Below are 20322 nucleotides of genomic sequence, written 5' to 3' on the forward strand. Positions count from 1 at the left end.
GTTGAATAATTTTGATTGCAACTGTAACTTAAACATTTCACTCTGTGCATTACATATTTATGTATTGGTAAAGTGCAATGCTTAAGTTATGTGAAGCCTTGTACTTCATTTGTCTCTAAGAGTGGCCACAATTATCACTGTATCACTATAATTATCACTATAACTGTATATTAAACATAACATGATTGACCTTCAATGTGTTTCACACAGGAAAAAGGTGCAGTGATATCTATCTATCTATCTATCTATCTATCATCATCTAATGGTTTAAAAGTGCATTTCCACATTTGCTCTGAAAGTGGTCCCAAAGTGCATGTTTTGGCATCAAACTCATATTTTTCAGAAAGAAAAAATTAAAAACAAGCACGGTAAACTTTAGGAAATTGTTTGATTTTTAAATTCATGCTTTATTTGTGATTAATGTTTATTTTTTGTTTTTACAGAATCCCCATCTTTTCTTACTGTAATACTTTCTGAATGTGCTTGAATAATAGTCAGTCAACTTTATGACAGCAGCACATTTAACACAAACAAGGTTGAGAGAAGTGCTTCTTATGAGAAGATCAAACATGAAACAAGAAAACATCAAGAATATAAGAACTGAAAAAAAGACGAATCTCCAGCGACACTTATAGTTTAGAGAACAACTTTATCAGACCAAAGTGTTGAAACACATCAGTTGAATAAAGTTGTTTTCTAAACTGCAAGCATCACTGGAGATTTCCCTTTCCCTTAAGATTTATTCATCCTCCATGCACCATGGAAGCTGGTGAAGTTGCACCAGAAAACCCACTTCAGCCAGAACAAAACAGAAAATCTTTTCCTGAGATATGTTCACAAATGTTTTTCAGTGTTACTAATTCTTGACGGACACTTTGTGGTAACATCTGGAAACGACACTGGGGCAGTCGCTGTGTGAGAAAGTGGCCATCAAGACTTTGGTTCCAGGAGAGGATGCCTCGATGGACACCTGCTTCTCTATCTTCTCACCAGGCTTCAGAAGAGCAAGTCTAGGAGAGAAAAAGAGACACTTGTTTTTAGACTCTGGCCCTTAAACTGTTTGGAGACTCAGCGTTTTGCACAGGAGTCATTTGATATGCTGAAGCTAGACACACACTACTTTATATTTTAAACCTGACTGCCGACCATTACTTTGAAGGAACAAAAATACAGATTTCATTTAGTGTTGGCCCACTGAACATTTCAAGTCATGATAGGGCCTGCTACAAATATTTTTTTTCTGCTCCAAAGCTGATCAGAGCCAGGCTCAGGAGGCAAATGTTAGTTAGTGGGCTGGTGCTACTGATTGAGCTTGTATGTCGGTGTAAATAGGGCTGATAGAATAAGCGCTGATGTTATTAAATGACATCTAGGAAGGGCTTAATCATCGGGCCTGTCAGTCTATCACTGTCTGCTTTAGTACAATACATTTAATGCAAAATTCAGGATGTTTCTGCTGCTTTTAAAGGCTACACAAATCTCTTGCAAACATAAATAACGTTTACAATGATGGGATGATAATTAATATCTTTAAAAAACTAGTAAGAAAAAAGTTATGACAAGAGTGCTGTGATAACAAAGTTGCGCCTGACTCTTTTGGCTGCAGGAAAAATTCCCACGAGATGATCCCAATCGTTGCTTGATTTGTTATCTTGTGAAAATGAAATCCTTATGGTTTAAGTCAGTGGTTCTCAACCTGGTGTCCAGGCAGTGTTGCCAACTCCTCAGTAAGGAGAGCAGCTATTGGCTGTCCTAAAAGCCGCCAGAAGTCGCTGCATGATATCATCACCAAATTTGCATAATTGGCCATGAGCATGTAATTGTAATGGATGCTGAAGGAGAGAGGAATAACGTTGTGGTAGAGACAGAGAGTAAATAAAACATCCTAAATATGTGAAGAACTACAAATGAGCCTTCTGTCGATTCTTGTTTTTGTCAAGTTTGTTTTGGTTTTTAAACTTATGTTTTTTTTTTTTGTTTTTTTTTTAATACAAACTACATTAACAATCTAAATGGGCCAAAAATAGACAGTAAATGGGCCAAAAATAGACAGTAAATGGACCAAAAATAGACAGTAAAAGAGTTGCTGGAGGGCCTGAATACTCGTCAAGTTGGCAACACTGTGTCCGGGCACCAAAGATCCGGGGCACCGGACCCTGTGTGCTCCAAGGTTATCATAGTTGACTAACACAAAATAAATAACTAGAAATAAAAAATCATTTTAGTTAACTGAAACTAAATAAAATCTAAGCACTAAAAACAACAACACCAAAAAAAAACAAAAACAAAATGAAAACTAACAAACTGTACAGTGCACTTACAAAACTGAATAAAATACAATAAAAATGGAGGCAAAATCTCCCTAGTTTTAGTCTTTAACACAACCAAACTGACTGGCACCTACACGCAAGTCTGAGGATTTTAAAACTGCCTAAATTCATTGGGTAAGACTTCTATTCAAACATCAATAAATAAATGACAAGTGAGGAGTAGCCTGTTTAAATATGTTTTTAAAAATCTATGATGTTCACTTGTGTATCCGAAAAAAACTAAAACTAAAGAAAAAAAAAAAAAAAACCCTCAACTAAAACAAAGAATTTTTGCAGAATAAAAACTAAACTAACCAACCAGCAACAAACTGATTAAAACTAAAGTGACACTGAACACAAAGTGAAAACAAAATAAAAATAAAAAACTATTGAAAAATTCCAAAACTGTTTTAACCTTGGTCTGCTCTGATGTGTCAAAAATATGATGTACATGAAATTTCTAAAATCATGATAAGACACATAATGACAGTGTACTAGGGCCACCTAAGAAGATTAAAAATAAAGAAGTTCCATTAAGTTTAAGGTAAAATGTGTTATTTTGTTTATTTAAAAGAAAACAAACTCAGAATTTCATTTTAAAAAGTTAAAATGAAAATGAGGACTCAGGAAACTCAGAAAAATGAGTTGGGAACCACTGGTCTAAATAATTTGTTTAACTCCATTTTAATCCAAGATAAAGACAAATTCTTAACCCTTTGTCCCCCTTAGAATAAAATTGTTGATAAAGAAGGGTTTTTTTTGGTAATGGCTACCCTCATTTGAAAAGTCGCCAGCACTGTGATGTACTGCAAACCTATATGTTTTAGTGGTCGCCCATTTAAGGTCATCTTTAAAAACCTATCAAGACATTAGTATCATGAATGGTTAAGCATTTATCAAAGGGATTACTCAAGGTTATCTGTTGAATAAAGAAATATGTGACATGGTGTTTGCTTTATCCCTGACTGTATTAGGGTGTGACCAAAAAAACACATTATTCCTGTTACTGCCAAAACAAACCCAGCAGTGTTCTCAAACCACATTCCTGTAACACTTCCCACTGAACCACAACTGTATTTTCTTTCCAGCTCACACATGCAAGAGCATACAGGTGACACTACAGGAGTGTCTGGACCATTATCTTCTTTATACCTTCACCCTTATACACCTGTTGTATCTGAGGAGTCACGGCAGCAGAAGTACAGTGTGATTATGAGGATTTATTTTACCTCCTGAGATCTAGATGCCAAAAGACTCACCTGGCCTCTTGTTTGCCCTGCAACAAACCAGATCCCTCCACCGTCAGCACTGCTCCATTCAGAGGTTTGGAAAACGTGTTGACGAAGGAAACCTTGGCTGTTTGCTTCTCTTTTTGCTTGATGGTGTCCCCTCCTTCAATCTGTGGAAAAAAATAGACTTAAAATATGTGCAATAAAATACTTCCCTAATCTTTCATTAAACACCAGTTCAATGGATATGCACATTAGCATACAGTGCTTTTACTCATGGATAAAGATGGATTTATCACATTTTTTATTCCAGTAATTTTGCATGTAGAACTGATTTTCTGATGTTTTCAATTTTCCTATAGTCTTAAAATAAGGGTAATTGACTTCCTGTTTGGATTCAGACCTGGCATTCATAACAGGAAGTTGACCAAGTTCAAGGAATTTCTTATGGATCTTAAAGGAAATAACAGGACAGTAAAAAGTGTTTGATAACACAAGGTTCAGATGACTTCTGACTTGTCCCCTGAGCTGTCTATGATTTAAATAAAGTGAAATGAGATATTACCGTATTTTCCAGACTATAAGTCGCTCCGGAGTATAAGTCGCATCAGTCAAAAAATGCGTCATGAAGAGGAAAAAAACATATTTAAGTCGCACTGGACTATAAGTCACATTTTTTTAGTTTGTTTCTGACACACTGTTGTCTGTGCTCTGATAGAGCGGCGGTTGCGTTGCATGAAGCGGGGTAACACCAAGAAGGCCCACCTGCAAAGTAATTTATATTCATCTCCTTGGCAACTACCAGGGCGTGGAGACGTAACTGCACCGTTGACAAGCCTGTCCCGGCAGCACACTGTTCAAGCACCCATCTGTGGACTCGTTCCTCCAGCTCTGGCCATCTTTCTTTCAGCCCACGATTAGCTTTCTTTGTTTTCTTCATTGCCGTAAAAGTAACCTCTTGCTTTTCGCCAGTCCCTCACAAGCTTCTCACTCACTCCAAAATTTCTTTCTGTTTTCTTTAAGTTAATGTTTCAGTTAATTTTTTTTAGTGGTACAGGAGCAGCGTATACTGTAGTTGTCACAAGCCTAGAGCACCCTCTAGCGGCTATAGATGGTATTGTTTACTCCTTGGTTCATGTCAGTAGTATGAATTAACATTTTAAAACATGTTAAATTATATATATTTTGACATGTAAGTCGCACCTGACTCTAAGTCGCAGGACCAGCCAAACTATGAAAAAAGTGTGACTTATAGTCCAGAAAGTACGGTAGGGAGCAATGTTTGCCTGTGTCCACAGCAGGCATTTTTAGCGCTGGTATTGCTTATTATAATTAAACCAATGTAGTCCTGTGTTCTGAGCACCCAGTGCCCTGGGCAGAAAAAGCACCCTCAGCGTCCGCTGTTTTTATTGCTATGCTTAAAGGCGGCCTTACACCAAATGACTTTTCCTCTGATTTCCAAGTCGCAGACAAAATTCCAAGCCAGAGTAAAATCATGGGAGTCTTGCTAAAGCTGAAGCTCGCTCCTGTTGTCTCAGTTGTTAGGTGTAAAGTGGTCATAAGACTCGATCTGAGCAGCTTTAAGGTGGTCCTTCTTCAGTCTTGGCATTACGATGATATCAAATGTGCCTGATATTGTCGTAAGTCTTAAGCCTGGCCGTATGACAATTGTGTTTCTCAGTGACCTGACTGTCGTCCACCATCCAGTAGGAGCTGGTGTAATGTGTAATCACATTAAATCACTTTTTTTTTCAAAACATGAACGTGAGCGTAGATCATTCTAGAGCTGCTGAATTTCTGCTGATAACTCAAAAGACTAAAAAACTTTTTTGCTCATAGCTGCAGTCAGATCTCTGCACCTGTATCTCTGTGTGCCTTGCCTGTCAATTCATTCCAGGCTGACATGGCAGATACGGTAAACCTCCATTTGGCTTTACAAAGTAAAAGCTTGGTCAGTTCTTTTTTGTGGCAAGACGACTTGCGTGTTCATACGGTACTTTTATTCTCAAGTGTTTCCCGGATAGTTCCTTAGTTGTTGCAGTAACAACCAAAGTTGCTTCGTTGTTAAACTTTCCTTTCGATTCTACTCATTGCAAATGGTTTTAAAAATATTAGATTATAAGAGATATTAACTTACATGCAATCTCCATCTTATTCAACATCTTGTTCTCTGCCCCAAAATTTTTGTTGTGAATTTCCACAAGATGCATGATGTGAAATAATCTCAAAAGGAATCGTATTCTAGTCTTGTAGTTAGTGTCCCCCAGTCAGTGCAAAATCTTAGTCTGAGACTAGAAACTCAATGACTTGCTTTAAAATCATCTTTAGATGTGAGAGGGTCTCAGATGTCAGTCTTTTTAGAGTCTTTGAAAAGTTTTAGCAAAATCCTCTGGTGTAAGGCCGGCCTACAGCGCTCTCAGTTGAAAACTGTTCAACTTTGGAACAGTGCTGCGCTCGTCAATGTCACTTCTCTCTCACTTGCCAATCAAAATCAAGAAGGGGTGGGACTTCTGACAATAGTGGAAGAGAAACCGATCTGACTCCGCTTTCGTCATCTTTTTCTGAGGATAGTATTTATGTCTGCAGCTGCTGTCTGAGTCAGGACAGGATTCCTTTACACCATCTGCGTGTCTTCTGTGTGACATTTCCTTGAAATATATGAAGCACATACAGCTATTTTAAAACAATGGTACAGATTTTATCGAGGAAAGCAGGAGTCATTTTTTGTAACTGGGCAACAATAAGCACTGGCAAGAAGCACTCTGGAAACGAGGTCCCAGCTATAGACACACAGCCGAAGCATCCTGGGCGCATTACTTAGGGGTGAAAAAGAGGTGCCATCAAGCTTGACCTTGGCTGCATAAATTTTGGAATCAGCACATCAGCCAGATTTTGAATTTTATGCTCAAATATAAAGAATCAACTCTGCAGCAAAAAGATCTTTAACAGCCTTCCCTTAGCAGATGAAACCAAGGAGCATACAGACTTTATGGTAATACGAATAATGGGTCAGGACTGGGACACTGCTGTGTGCCTAAAAAAACAATGTGGTTAAAAGTCTAACATGCACTTTTTTAACGATATGTCTTTGTATCTTTATTCCATTACATCTTTCAAGTCTAAACTGCTCAATTTTTTATTTAAAAAATTTGACAAAAACAGAAGAAAATATGAAATTTGTGTTGTGGTTAGTCATTAAGAAGGAGGTGATGAGTGCTGACACTAGACCAGCTGAAAACCAGTGGTGTAAAGCTTTCTCTGCCCCCTCTTTATTCTGCATTCACTTTCATGAGGATTCATGAAGTCATGTGCAACTGGCATCAATGGCAGAGGAGATAGGAGAAAAAAAAGAAAGGAAAAGGTGTTTTACCTCTATTGTTATCTGTGGTGAGCTCAAGCTAAACTCCTGTGCAGCCAGGGCTTTTTCATCACTCTCTTCATCTGTTATCACCACTGCGACATTCACAATGTCATCACCTGCCAGGCACGCCTCATACGTGGAGGGAGGGATGACGTGGCTAAGCTTCAAATCTGCAGAGAATGTGTAGGATGTAGAAAAAATGAATGTGAGAGAGCAAATTTACAAAAAAGATTTAAATAATTCTTGCTGTTTATTTTCAGGTTGTGTAGTGGATGTCTCCTCACCTCCTCCGGTCTCCATGTGCACTTTTTTGCTCGTTTTCCAGAAGCTCTGTTGCGGGCCGCTGTTAAACTCTTTAAGCTGAGCGTTAACGTGTTCTATCAGGACTCGCGGGGCATAAAAATGGCTTGTGATCGTCACAGTCAAGGTGATACCGTCACCCACCGACGGCACCCCTTCTATGTTGAGGGACACCTCCAGACTTGAAGAGTCTTCTGGAGCTGAAGGTCCTCCTAGAGATGAAGAGGAGGATGAGGTTTAAGATAAAACAGTGCTATTGATGCATCCATACAACACTGACACAGCAGTTTTAGTCCTATAAAACCTTGGACCCTATAAGACATGGACATAGCCTCAATTAGCCATTGGTTTCTAGGCATTATGGGGCCCAATGATGACAGTCACCATGTAGGAAATGCTGATTCTTTTCAGTCTGAAAAAGGGCAAAGAGGTGAAACTCTAGACATACCTTAAGCCACCAGTCAAACAGCCAAAGCACACCTGTCTTAAGGATAAGCCCCCCTCTATAATGCAAAACTATGCCTAAATAAAATTGTACTAAAATCTTAACCTCTATTAATGTTGGATGTTGACACCATCCCAGTGTTAAACATTAATGTCAACCTGAATTTCATATCTGACCAAAACATAACATCTTCATGCTGATATTTACCATCAACTTAACATTTTAAACAAAACTGAGCAGCTGCCCTCATACTTGGATATTGCCAAATCAACACTGATTTTTGATGCCACCTAATTCTCATTTACTACCAACTTCTGTCTGACTACAGTCAAACATTTTTTGTTTGTTAAACTGACATCCAGAGTTAACCAGACATGCAGGGGTGGAAAGTAACAAATTATATTTATTCAAATTAGTGTAACTGATAGGGTTTTTTGGGGGGTAATTTCCACAGGTTTTAGGCAGAGTGTTTACTTATGTTTGGATGTTGTCTGTTGTACATGGACCCCTGCTGGGGTCCTTTTGCTCATGTTTCTGGTGGACTGATGTTATTTTTGATGTGACACATATGCATCATGACTGAAGTTATCCACAGAATAAGAGTTACTGCCTGTGACTCTTGGGTATTCCTCAATGCACAGTATGTAAAATTATGCAACCAGGGTGCTCTCAACCAAAACAATAACATTTATGATGAGTCAGACCAGCGGTCTGATTGTTGGAACAACACATGTAGAAACCAATGGTTCACCTTTCTGCAGCTCATAAAGACACGGCAGTGGGAACCAAAAATCTCAAATTGTCTCTCGAAATTTTAAAACTTTTTAATGGTTGTAAAGAGCTGAAAATGATCATTTGTTGAATTTGCAGCATTAGGTCATATTTACTGAAATCAAAAGATTTTTCAATCAAAAACATCTTAACAGGCCAAGTTCCATGTTAACAAGAACCCGTCTTTGATATCATCTTCACAATTCTTGCATCCACTGAGCTTGTGAGTTCTTAAGAGAGTTTCTGCTTGAATTTCTTTATGACATGTCAGAATCCCAGAGCTGCTGTTTGATGTGAACTGCCTCCCACCCTCATAGATCTTCTGCTCAAGGATGCTCCAAAAGTTCTCAATAGGGTCGAGGTCAGGGGAGGATGAGGGCCACACCATGAGTTTGTCTCCTTTTATGCCCATAGCCAATGACACAGAGGGATTCTTTGCAGCATGAGATGGTGAATTGTCATGCATGAAGATCATTTTGCTACAGAAGGCACGGTTCTTCTTTTTCTACCATGGGAGAAAGTGGTCAGTCAGAAACTCTAGATACTTTGCCGAGGTCATTTTCACACCTTCAGGGACCCTCAAGGGGCATATCAGCTCTCTCCACATGATTCCAGCCCAAAACATGACTCCACCCCTTCCTTGTTGATGTTTCAGCCTTGCTGGGACATGGTGGCCATCCACCAACCATCCACTACTCCATCCATCTGGACCATTCAGGGCTGCAAGGCACTCATTAGTAAACAAGATTGTTTGAAATTTAGTCTTCATGTATTTCTGGGCCCACTGCAACCTAGCTGCTTGTGAGCATTGGTTATGGGTTGCTGAATAGTAGGTTTGTGCATTACAGCAGGCCTCTGGAGTGTCCTACTCCTTGAGGTTGGTGGGACTCCAGAGGTACCAGCAGCCTCAAATACCTGTTTGCTGCTTTGCAATGGCATTTTAACAGCTGCTCTCTAAATCTAATGAATTTGTCTGGCAGAAGCCTTCCTCATTATGCCTTTATCTGCACAAACCCGTCTGTGCTCTGAATCAGCCACAAATTCCTTCACCTTGTCATCTGCTGCTGTTGGTCCTCTGTACTTTTTCAACCAGTCAATGCTGTCAGCCGTCCACCAGGAAGATTTCAGTGCACTTCGTGCTTTCATCTGCTGAGAAGCTTTAAGGAGATATTGATTTGCTTTTCAAGCAGGACTGATGTTTTGTGATATTCAAATATTTTGAGATAGGGATCATTTTTTTTTTATTATTTTGTTCTGTAAACTTTAATCATCATTAAAACAAAAAAAGGCTTGAAATGTCTCTGTAATACTGAATCTGGAATATGTAAGTTTCACTTCTAGAATTAAATCACAGGGAAAAATGGACTTTTTCATAATCTAAATTTTTAGATGCACCTGTATATATTTCTGTATGAATAAAGAAACACAAAGATGCTTTGCTGCACAATACCTACCACTCTGGCATGACCGCATCATCATATCTCCAGGGCCGCCGCCCCCTGGGAAAGAATAAAAAGAAAAAAGAAAATGAGTAAAAAAGGTAACATTAACACATATATCACACATCTATCATTCTGACTCTTTTCATTTTAAAGTTTTATAACTCGTTAGCACAATGGTCTGTAAAGAGTCAACTGATCTAAGCTCCATCCTCTGTGATTTCAAATCTGAGGGAATTGTGGAGTGAGTTTCCATGCCTTTGGGCAGAGTGTTTACTTATGTTTGGATGTTGTCTGTTGTACAGGGACCCGTGCTGGGGTTCTGTTGCTCATGTTCCTGGTGGACTGTTGTTATTTTTGATGTGAGACACAGTTGCACCATGACTGAAGTTATCCACAGAGTTAGGGTTACTGCCTGTGACTCTTGGGTATTCCTCAATGCACAGTATGTACAATCCCGCAACCAGGGTGCTCTCAACCAAAACAATAACATTTATGATGAGTCAGACCATTGGTCTGATGGTTGGAACAACAACATATGTAGAAACCGCTGGCTCATCTTTCTGCATCTCATAAAGACACGGCAGGTGTAACCAAAAATCTCAAATTTGGTCTCATCAGACCAATGTGCAAATATCTACTGGCTTTTTTGCAGCAATTTCACCATGAATGCCTGAATCATGCTGTCTCCTCTGAACAGTTAATGTCACCATGTGTCTGCTGTGTTTGATAGTTGAACGCTGTGAAGCATTTACACCACTTTCCAATTTATTATGCAAATGATATTTTTCTGATCTTCTTATATATGATGCAAATGACGGTCAGTATATTTTCAAGTCATCAACCGTCAGAGCATAATTTAAATTTTATTGAACAAACCTCCCACCTCTTCTTTGATTTCACCTTCACAATTCTTGCATCCTTTGAACTTTTGACTTTTAGGAGAGTTTCTGCTTGAATGCCTTTACAAGATGTCAGAATATCCTCCCAGAGCTGCTGTTTGATGTGAACTGCCTCCCACCCTCATAGATCTTTTGCTTGAGGATGCTCCAAAGGTTCTCAATAGCGTTGAAGTCAGGGGAGGATGGGGGCCACACCATGAGTTTGTCTCCTTTTATGCCCATAGCAGCCAATGACACAGAGGTATTCTTTGCAGCATTAGATGGTGAATTGTCATGCATGAAGATCATTTTGCTACAGAAGGCATGGTTCTTCTTTTTCTACCATGGAGGAAAGTGGTCATTTAGAAATGCTTTATATTTGCCAAGGTCATTTTCAAATCTTCAGGGACCCTCAAGGGGCATATCAGCTCTCTTCCCATGATTCCAGCCCAAAACATGACTCCACCCCCTCCTTGCTGATGTTTCAGCCTTGCTGGGACATGGTGGCCATCCACCAACCATCCACTACTCCATCCATCTGGACCATTCAGGGCTGCAAGGCACTCATTAGTAAACAAGATTGTTTGAAATTTAGTCTTCATGTATTTCTGGGCCCACTGCAACCTAGCTGCTTGTGAGCATTGGTTATGGGTTGCTGAATAGTAGGTTTGTGCATTACAGCAGGCCTCTGGAGTGTCCTACTCCTTGAGGTTGGTGGGACTCCAGAGGTACCAGCAGCCTCAAATACCTGTTTGCTGCTTTGCAATGGCATTTTAACAGCTGCTCTCTAAATCTAATGAATTTGTCTGGCAGAAGCCTTCCTCATTATGCCTTTATCTGCACAAACCCGTCTGTGCTCTGAATCAGCCACAAATTCCTTCACCTTGTCATCTGCTGCTGTTGGTCCTCTGTACTTTTTCAACCAGTCAATGCTGTCAGCCGTCCACCAGGAAGATTTCAGTGCACTTCGTGCTTTCATCTGCTGAGAAGCTTTAAGGAGATATTGATTTGCTTTTCAAGCAGGACTGATGTTTTGTGATATTCAAATATTTTGAGATAGGGATCATTTTTTTTTTATTATTTTGTTCTGTAAACTTTAATCATCATTAAAACAAAAAAAGGCTTGAAATGTCTCTGTAATACTGAATCTGGAATATGTAAGTTTCACTTCTAGAATTAAATCACAGGGAAAAATGGACTTTTTCATAATCTAAATTTTTAGATGCACCTGTATATATTTCTGTATGAATAAAGAAACACAAAGATGCTTTGCTGCACAATACCTACCACTCTGGCATGACCACATCATCATATCTCCAGGGCCGCCGCCCCCTGGGAAAGAATAAAAAGAAAAAAGAAAATGAGTAAAAAAGGTAACATTAACACATATATCACACATCTATCATTCTGACTCTTTTCATTTTAAAGTTTTATAACTCGTTAGCACAATGGTCTGTAAAGAGTCAACTGATCTAAGCTCCATCCTCTGTGATTTCAAATCTGGGGGAATTGTGGAGTGAGTTTCCATGCCTTTGGGCAGAGTGTTTACTTATGTTTGGATGTTGTCTGTTGTACAGGGACCCGTGCTGGGGTTCTGTTGCTCATGTTCCTGGTGGACTGTTGTTATTTTTGATGTGAGACACAGTTGCACCATGACTGAAGTTATCCACAGAGTTAGGGTTACTGCCTGTGACTCTTGGGTATTCCTCAATGCACAGTATGTACAATCCCGCAACCAGGGTGCTCTCAACCAAAACAATAACATTTATGATGAGTCAGACCATTGGTCTGATGGTTGGAACAACAACATATGTAGAAACCGCTGGCTCATCTTTCTGCATCTCATAAAGACACGGCAGGTGTAACCAAAAATCTCAAATTTGGTCTCATCAGACCAATGTGCAAATATCTACTGGCTTTTTTGCAGCAATTTCACCATGAATGCCTGAATCATGCTGTCTCCTCTGAACAGTTAATGTCACCATGTGTCTGCTGTGTTTGATAGTTGAACGCTGTGAAGCATTTACACCACTTTCCAATTTATTATGCAAATGATATTTTTCTGATCTTCTTATATATGATGCAAATGACGGTCAGTATATTTTCAAGTCATCAACCGTCAGAGCATAATTTAAATTTTATTGAACAAACCTCCCACCTCTTCTTTGATTTCACCTTCACAATTCTTGCATCCATTGAACTTTTGACTTTTAGGAGAGTTTCTGCTTGAATGCCTTTACAAGATGTCAGAATATCCTCCCAGAGCTGCTGTTTGATGTGAACTGCCTCCCACCCTCATAGATCTTTTGCTTGAGGATGCTCCAAAGGTTCTCAATAGCGTTGAAGTCAGGGGAGGATGGGGGCCACACCATGAGTTTGTCTCCTTTTATGCCCATAGCAGCCAATGACACAGAGGGATTCTTTGCAGCATTAGATGGTGAATTGTCATGCATGAAGATCATTTTGCTACAGAAGGCATGGTTCTTCTTTTTCTACCATGGAGGAAAGTGGTCATTTAGAAATGCTTTATATTTGCCAAGGTCATTTTCAAATCTTCAGGGACCCTCAAGGGGCATATCAGCTCTCTTCCCATGATTCCAGCCCAAAACATGACTCCACCCCCTCCTTGCTGATGTTTCAGCCTTGCTGGGACATGGTGGCCATCCACCAACCATCCACTACTCCATCCATCTGGACCATTCAGGGCTGCAAGGCACTCATTAGTAAACAAGATTGTTTGAAATTTAGTCTTCATGTATTTCTGGGCCCACTGCAACCTAGCTGCTTGTGAGCATTGGTTATGGGTTGCTGAATAGTAGGTTTGTGCATTACAGCAGGCCTCTGGAGTGTCCTACTCCTTGAGGTTGGTGGGACTCCAGAGGTACCAGCAGCCTCAAATACCTGTTTGCCGCTTTGCAATGGCATTTTAACAGCTGCTCTCTAAATCTAATGAATTTGTCTGGCAGAAGCCTTCCTCATTATGCCTTTATCTGGACAAACCCGTCTGTGCTCTGAATCAGCCACAAATTCCTTCACCTTGTCATCTGCTGCTGTTGGTCCTCTGTACTTTTTCAACCAGTCAATGCTGTCAGCCGTCCACCAGGAAGATTTTAGTGCACTTCGTACTTTCATCTGCTGAGAAGCTTTAAGGAGATATTGATTTGCTTTTCAAGCAGGACTGATGTTTTGTGATATTCAAATATTTTGAGATAGGGATCATTTTTTTTTTATTATTTTGTTCTGTAAACTTTAATCATCATTAAAACAAAAAAAGGCTTGAAATGTCTCTGTAATACTGAATCTGGAATATGTAAGTTTCACTTCTAGAATTAAATCACAGGGAAAAATGGACTTTTTCATAATCTAAATTTTTAGATGCACCTGTATATATTTCTGTATGAATAAAGAAACACAAAGATGCTTTGCTGCACAATACCTACCACTCTGGCATGACCGCATCATCATATCTCCAGGGCCGCCGCCCCCTGGGAAAGAATAAAAAGAAAAAAGAAAATGAGTAAAAAAGGTAACATTAACACATATATCACACATCTATCATTCTGACTCTTTTCATTTTAAAGTTTTATAACTCGTTAGCACAATGGTCTGTAAAGAGTCAACTGATCTAAGCTCCATCCTCTGTGATTTCAAATCTGGGGGAATTGTGGAGTGAGTTTCCATGCCTTTGGGCAGAGTGTTTACTTATGTTTGGATGTTGTCTGTTGTACAGGGACCCGTGCTGGGGTTCTGTTGCTCATGTTCCTGGTGGACTGTTGTTATTTTTGATGTGAGACACAGTTGCACCATGACTGAAGTTATCCACAGAGTTAGGGTTACTGCCTGTGACTCTTGGGTATTCCTCAATGCACAGTATGTACAATCCATAACCAGGGTGCTCTCAACCAAAACAATAACATTTATGATGAGTCAGACCATTGGTCTGATGGTTGGAACAACAACATATGTAGAAACCGCTGGCTCATCTTTCTGCATCTCATAAAGACACGGCAGGTGTAACCAAAAATCTCAAATTTGGTCTCATCAGACCAATGTGCAAATATCTACTGGCTTTTTTGCAGCAATTTCACCATGAATGCCTGAATCATGCTGTCTCCTCTGAACAGTTAATGTCACCATGTGTCTGCTGTGTTTGATAGTTGAACGCTGTGAAGCATTTACACCACTTTCCAATTTATTATGCAAATGATATTTTTCTCAGATTTTCCTATAGTCACATTATGCAAATGACAGTCAGTATAATTTTCAAGTCATCAACCGTTAGAGCACAATTCAGATTTTATTGAACAACTCTCCCGATGATAACTTCTTTTTTTTTTCTTTTTCAAATATAAAAACTTAAAATACAGGGAGCAGGTGGCCTAGTGGTTAAAGGCACTCCCCATGTATGCAGGCGGCCCAGGTTCGAATCCGGCCTGAGGCCCTTTACCGCATGTCTCTCTCCCCTACTCTTGACCCTGTTTCTGATTCTATCCACTGTGCTCCCCTATCTAACAAAGGCACAAAAATGCCCAAAATAAATGTGGAAAAAAAAATCCTCAAAATACACTGTTCCAAATTATTATGCAAAGCAGAGTTTCAGAACATTTTATAGGTTAGAGAGAACTGAAAATGATCATTTGTTGAATTTGCAGAATAAGGAGATCACATTTACTGAAATTAAAAGCTATTTCAATCAAAAACATCTTAACAGGCAAAGTTAGATGTTAACATAGGACCTCTTCTTTGATTTCACCTTCACAAGTCTTGCATCCATTGAACTTTTAAGTTCTTGGAGAGTTTCTGCTTGAATTTAGTTGCAAGATATCAGAATAGCCTCCCAGAGCTGCTGTTTGATGTGAACTACCTCCCATCATCATAGATCTTTTGCTTGAGGATGCTCCAAAGGTTCTCAGTAGGGTTGAGGTCAGGGGAGGATGGGGGCCACACCATGAGTTTGTCTCCTTTTATGCCCATAGCAGCCAATGACACAGAGGTATTCTTTACAGCATGAGATGGTGAATTGTCATGCATGAAGATCATTTTGCTACGGAAAGCATGGTTCTTCTTTTTCTACCATGAAAGAGAGTGGTCTGTCAGAAACTCTATATACTTTGCCGAGGTCATTTTTACACCTTCAGGGACCCTCAAGGGGCCTAACAGGCTCTCTCCCCATGATTCCAGCCCAAAACATGACTCCACCCCCTCCTTGCTGATGTTTCAGCCTTGCTGGGACATGTTGGCCATCCACCAACCATCCACTACTCCTCCATCTGGACCATCCAGGGCTGCATGGCGCTCACCAGTAAACAAGATTGTTTGAAATTTAGTCTTCATGTATTTCTGGGCCCACCAGACCAACCATTTCTGCTTGTGAGCATTGGTTAGGAGTGGCTGAATAGTAGGTTTGTGCATTACAGCAAGCCTCTGGAGGATCCTACACCTCAAGGTTTGTGGAACTCCAGAGGCACCAGCAGCTTCAAATACCTGTTTGCAGGTTTGTAACGGCATTTTTGCAGCTGCTCTCTTAATCCCATGAATTTGTCTGGCAGAAGCCTTCCTCATTATGCCTTTATCTGCACGAACCCATCTGTGCTCTGAATCAGCCACAAATTTCTTCACAGTACAATGATCACACAAGTTTTTGTGAAATATCTAATGTTTTCATACCTTGTCCAAGGCAATGTACTATTCAATGCTTGTCGGCAGCAGAGTGATCCTTTTGTCTTTCCCATATTGCTTGAAAGCTGTGGCCTGCTTAATAATGTGGAACGTCCTTCTTAAGTAGTTTTCCTTTAATTGGGCTCATCTGGCAAACTAATGATTACAGGAGTTTAATTGAAAAACAAAAAATCAAATGTTAATGACACTAAAATCCAATTAGCATTACAATTTGGAATGCAGTTTATGTGGGCTAATCTTAGAGGCTGTGGATTTACTGTTTCTGAGGTTGGTAACCCAACCTCTGCAGCAGAGGTAACTCTTGGTCTTCCTTTTCTGGGTTGGTCCTGATGAGAGGCAGTTTCATCACAGCATTTGATGGTTGACTTCACTTGAGGATATGTTCAGAGTTCATCACACGAAGCCTCCACCGTTGATGAACTTATACGTGTTGATGACTCAGTATACACAAGTATTGGTTTTTAAGCTGTAAAATAGCTACAGATTTATACAGTATCTAATCTGACACTGGGGTAATTTCACCTGACCTGGGATCAGTAGGGTACTTTAACTATACAGAGCCCAGTGTGCAGAGAGAGAGGGGGGAGAGATTTATAGCAGAGTTATCGCTCACACCATATAATCTGGAGCCTGATCAGAGTTCCAAGCACTTCTGCTAAATAAAACCCTGACTTTTTAACTCATATGAGCCCCTACAGTCATTACTCTACACGTGTGTATACTATCTGAATCCCCCTGGCATTCCTTTATGTGCCATAAACGCTGCCATCTCTCTGCGTAATTTTGGATGCCTCTCAGTGCTGCACTAAAAAAGCTCTCATGTCACAGGACAGGCTGTGTTAAAAGATCTTTTTCTCAACCGTTACCAGAACAATTTGAACCATCTGATGAGAGCTGGAGGTGAATACACCACAAGATTAATAAACGATGTCCCGTTCAAATGTCAGTGATCAAGATCACAGTTTCACTTCTTTATAAAATGAAATAGAATTAAAGGTAAATTCACTTCAATTGATGATAGTATGGGACAATAATTTTATAAGAGAGGTTAAATCAGCCATGAGATTAACCCCGGCACACACTTGTCTGCATATTTTGCACTCTCCTTTACGCACAGAGGATGAAAGGTGTATGTTATCCTGTGAACTGCTGTTTGTAGCTCAAACAAGGGAGGAAGCTTTATTTCATAAACCAAAAACCTCACAGTTGTAAAAGCCTGACATTGCTGGAAACTGGTCAGAAACGTGGAATGGACTGGGATCCATTAGAACAAGGTCGTATTGGAGCTGTGTGAAGTTAAATTCTTCAGCTCTTATGAAATCTTTGTAACTTGTTGTAATACAATGAGAAAATTTATAGATCTAAAATAATTTTAGTGCACTTCATGCTTTCATCAACTGAGAAGCTAAAAGGAATAATCAATTTCCTGTTCAAGCATGACTGGAGTTCTTTTTCTAACTTTGTTCGGTGTTTCACTATGGGAATCGCTTTGGCGTGACCTATTTGGAAGCTCCAATGACACAACGTCTGTCTGTGACAGACAGGTCGGACTGTGCTTGGGGCATGCCCCCTCATACTATCACAGTCGACCCGCCTCTGTCAAATCATTCTCGCTTTCTTCCCATGAGAAATTTACGGTAGCTCCCTCAGCTCATCTAAGCTAGCTAGCTAGGCACTGCTAAACTGTTCATAGACGTCCCGTTAAGGAATACGTCGCTGTACGCTGTTCCCGGCTTCAGCTCGGATTTGCTGAGTAAGTCTGTCATAGACTTAACTTACTGCTAACTTGCTAACTCAGAGCAGTGTCCGCGTCAGGCGAACTGTTCTTCGGTCACACGGTATTTGCTTACCGCTGTGCCGGTGTTAGAGGCTAACGTGTCAAGGCGAGCCTACTTTACTTTCAGGTTAGCGTTACGGTTAGCTGAGCACTGCGAGTCTGCTAACGCGTTACAGCGAGCATATCTCCTGCTCCTCAGCTAACGTTAGCTCGGGCTAAACTCCGGATGCTAGCGACCTTCGCCGACGGGCTATAACATAACGGTCCGCCTAATTCGGCTTGGCCTTTTTCAGTTCTCCCTGGCAGTCATGTCTTCGGTCTCCACCTCTACCAAAGGACTGGAACTGAAAACCAAAGAGGCTTCATCCCGCCTGTGCCCCGCGTCATGCGGGTCATCTATCTCCGGCAGGGACCCTCATCCGTTGTGCATAGTCTGCACGGGCGCTAAACACGCTCAAACATCCCTGGCTGACCCACAGTCCTGTTCTCATTGCACTTCGATGCCGGAAAAAATTCTGGAAAGGAGACTGAGAGTAGCGGTGGCTAACAGTCAGGATCCTTCCCTGACCACAGCCCCTCCGCAGGCTACAACTAGCACCCATCAGCTGCGAGCTACAAAGAACTGGGCGGACATGATGGAGGAAGAATGCCCAGATTTACCTCCACTTTTCGAGGATCTACTCGGAGTGGAACCAGGCATGGAAGAGGCAGAGGGCAATGCTAACTCTGACCTACTCGACATGGACGAGATGGAGGATGTGGAGGATGACTCCACCTTCCCTGTCCAGCAGTCCAGACCCCCCAGTGCCTCTGACACTGTTTCTGCTGTAGACAGCAGCTTGTATGAGGTTTGTAAGCGGGCTGCTTCTAAGCTAGGGATCCCTTGGCCCACAGCCATGGATGCCGAAGGGACAGAGAGAGACTTGTATAACGGTAAGAGGCTCCCACCAGCTCAACCGCCAGCAAAACAGCTCCTACCTGCAGTACCAGCATGCATGAAGGAGATGAAAAGATACTGGTCTAGCCCATTTAAGAGTAAACTCCCAACCAAAGGTTACTCTCAGCTGGAGATCCAGGGAATGGGGGAACTGGGGCTGGCCGAACCCCCAGCTGTGGAGCCTTCAGTGGCTTACCACCTCCACCCTAACCACCATTCTCTTTCAGCCTCCAGCAACATTTCTCTGCCTAACAAAATGGAGCGTGTCACTGCCTCCATTTACCAGAGAATGTATAAATATGCAGCTCAGTCAGTTTGCTCTCTCAATGCTGTAACTCTGCTATCTGCTTATCAGGCTGAAATCCTGGAAGAGATGGACCGTCAGTTGGACTCCGGGACACCTAACCCGGTCCTCTGGGATGAGATCTGCGTTGTCAATGATCTTATCTTACGCTCCTCCAGAGGTGCAGTACAGGGCAGTGGCAGAGTTATGGGGCTTGCTGTCGCTGGTGAGAGAGCCTTGTGGCTGAACCTCTCAGGCCTGAGCGATGCACAGAAGGCTGACATTATGGATGCAGCTTATGATCCCACTAAAGGTCTCTTTGGCCCAGCTCTGGAGAAGATGAGGGAGACCAGTACCCTCAGAAAACAGGAGGGTGAGGCCTTTGACCTCTGCCTCCCCAGGAAAGTTGTTCCTCGTCCTGCTCAGGCACAGAGAGGTGGATTTGCAGCTGCTGCTGCCGCTGCACGAGGGAGTCAGGGAGGTGTAAGGCCACAGAGACAGGTATCAGGGCAGCAGCCTAACCAGCAACCTAACTCCAAGCCATGGGGAAAACACTCATTTGCAGCTGTGGCAGGAAGAAAACGTTCCTCTAACCCCGGGGACATGAAGAAAAAGAAGTCCTCCTAACCCTTCTTTCTTTTCCTACTCCTCCTCCCCTAAAAAAGGCAAGGGGAGAGGAGCAAAGCCTAAAAGCTCTGTGTTTGGAGACCCAAGCTGTTCCCAGTTACCCTGGGCTCCTTTCCCAATGGCCTCCTCCCTCATGTTCCAGAGGTGAAAGAGCAGCAAACAGCACAGTGTCACCAGGCACTCACAGTTTGCACAAAAATAAAGCTTTCAGCCTCGCAGCCAGGCCAAGGGCCAAGGGCGAGTTGCAAACGAAAAATAAAACAGAAAATATGCCATTCTCCCTT

At 41.2% G+C, this 20322-nt stretch overlaps 1 protein-coding gene across 5 annotated transcripts in view; it reads right to left on the reverse strand.

Annotated features, from left to right (window-relative positions):
• Nucleotides 1–409: 409 nt before the first annotated feature.
• The window catches only part of LOC121517005 (protein-glutamine gamma-glutamyltransferase 2-like), a 43895-nt gene continuing 23982 nt past the window's right edge, over nucleotides 410–20322 (reverse strand). For 4 of the 5 annotated variants that reach the window (XM_041798485.1, XM_041798488.1, XM_041798487.1 and 1 more), the window contains 7 exons: nucleotides 14176–14220; nucleotides 12023–12067; nucleotides 9870–9914; nucleotides 7184–7411; nucleotides 6909–7069; nucleotides 3569–3708; nucleotides 410–1010 (listed from right to left, as the gene is read on the reverse strand). In XM_041798485.1, coding sequence (XP_041654419.1) covers nucleotides 857–1010; nucleotides 3569–3708; nucleotides 6909–7069; nucleotides 7184–7411; nucleotides 9870–9914; nucleotides 12023–12067; nucleotides 14176–14220 — 818 coding nt within the window. In that variant the 3' untranslated portion in view covers nucleotides 410–856. The remainder of the gene's footprint in view (nucleotides 1011–3568; nucleotides 3709–6908; nucleotides 7070–7183; nucleotides 7412–9869; nucleotides 9915–12022; nucleotides 12068–14175; nucleotides 14221–20322) is intronic. The other variant, XM_041798489.1, reaches the window with a different exon arrangement.

The sequence above is a fragment of the Cheilinus undulatus genome, linkage group 11 (genome assembly GCF_018320785.1).
Source record: "Cheilinus undulatus linkage group 11, ASM1832078v1, whole genome shotgun sequence".
NCBI lineage: Eukaryota > Metazoa > Chordata > Actinopteri > Labriformes > Labridae > Cheilinus > Cheilinus undulatus.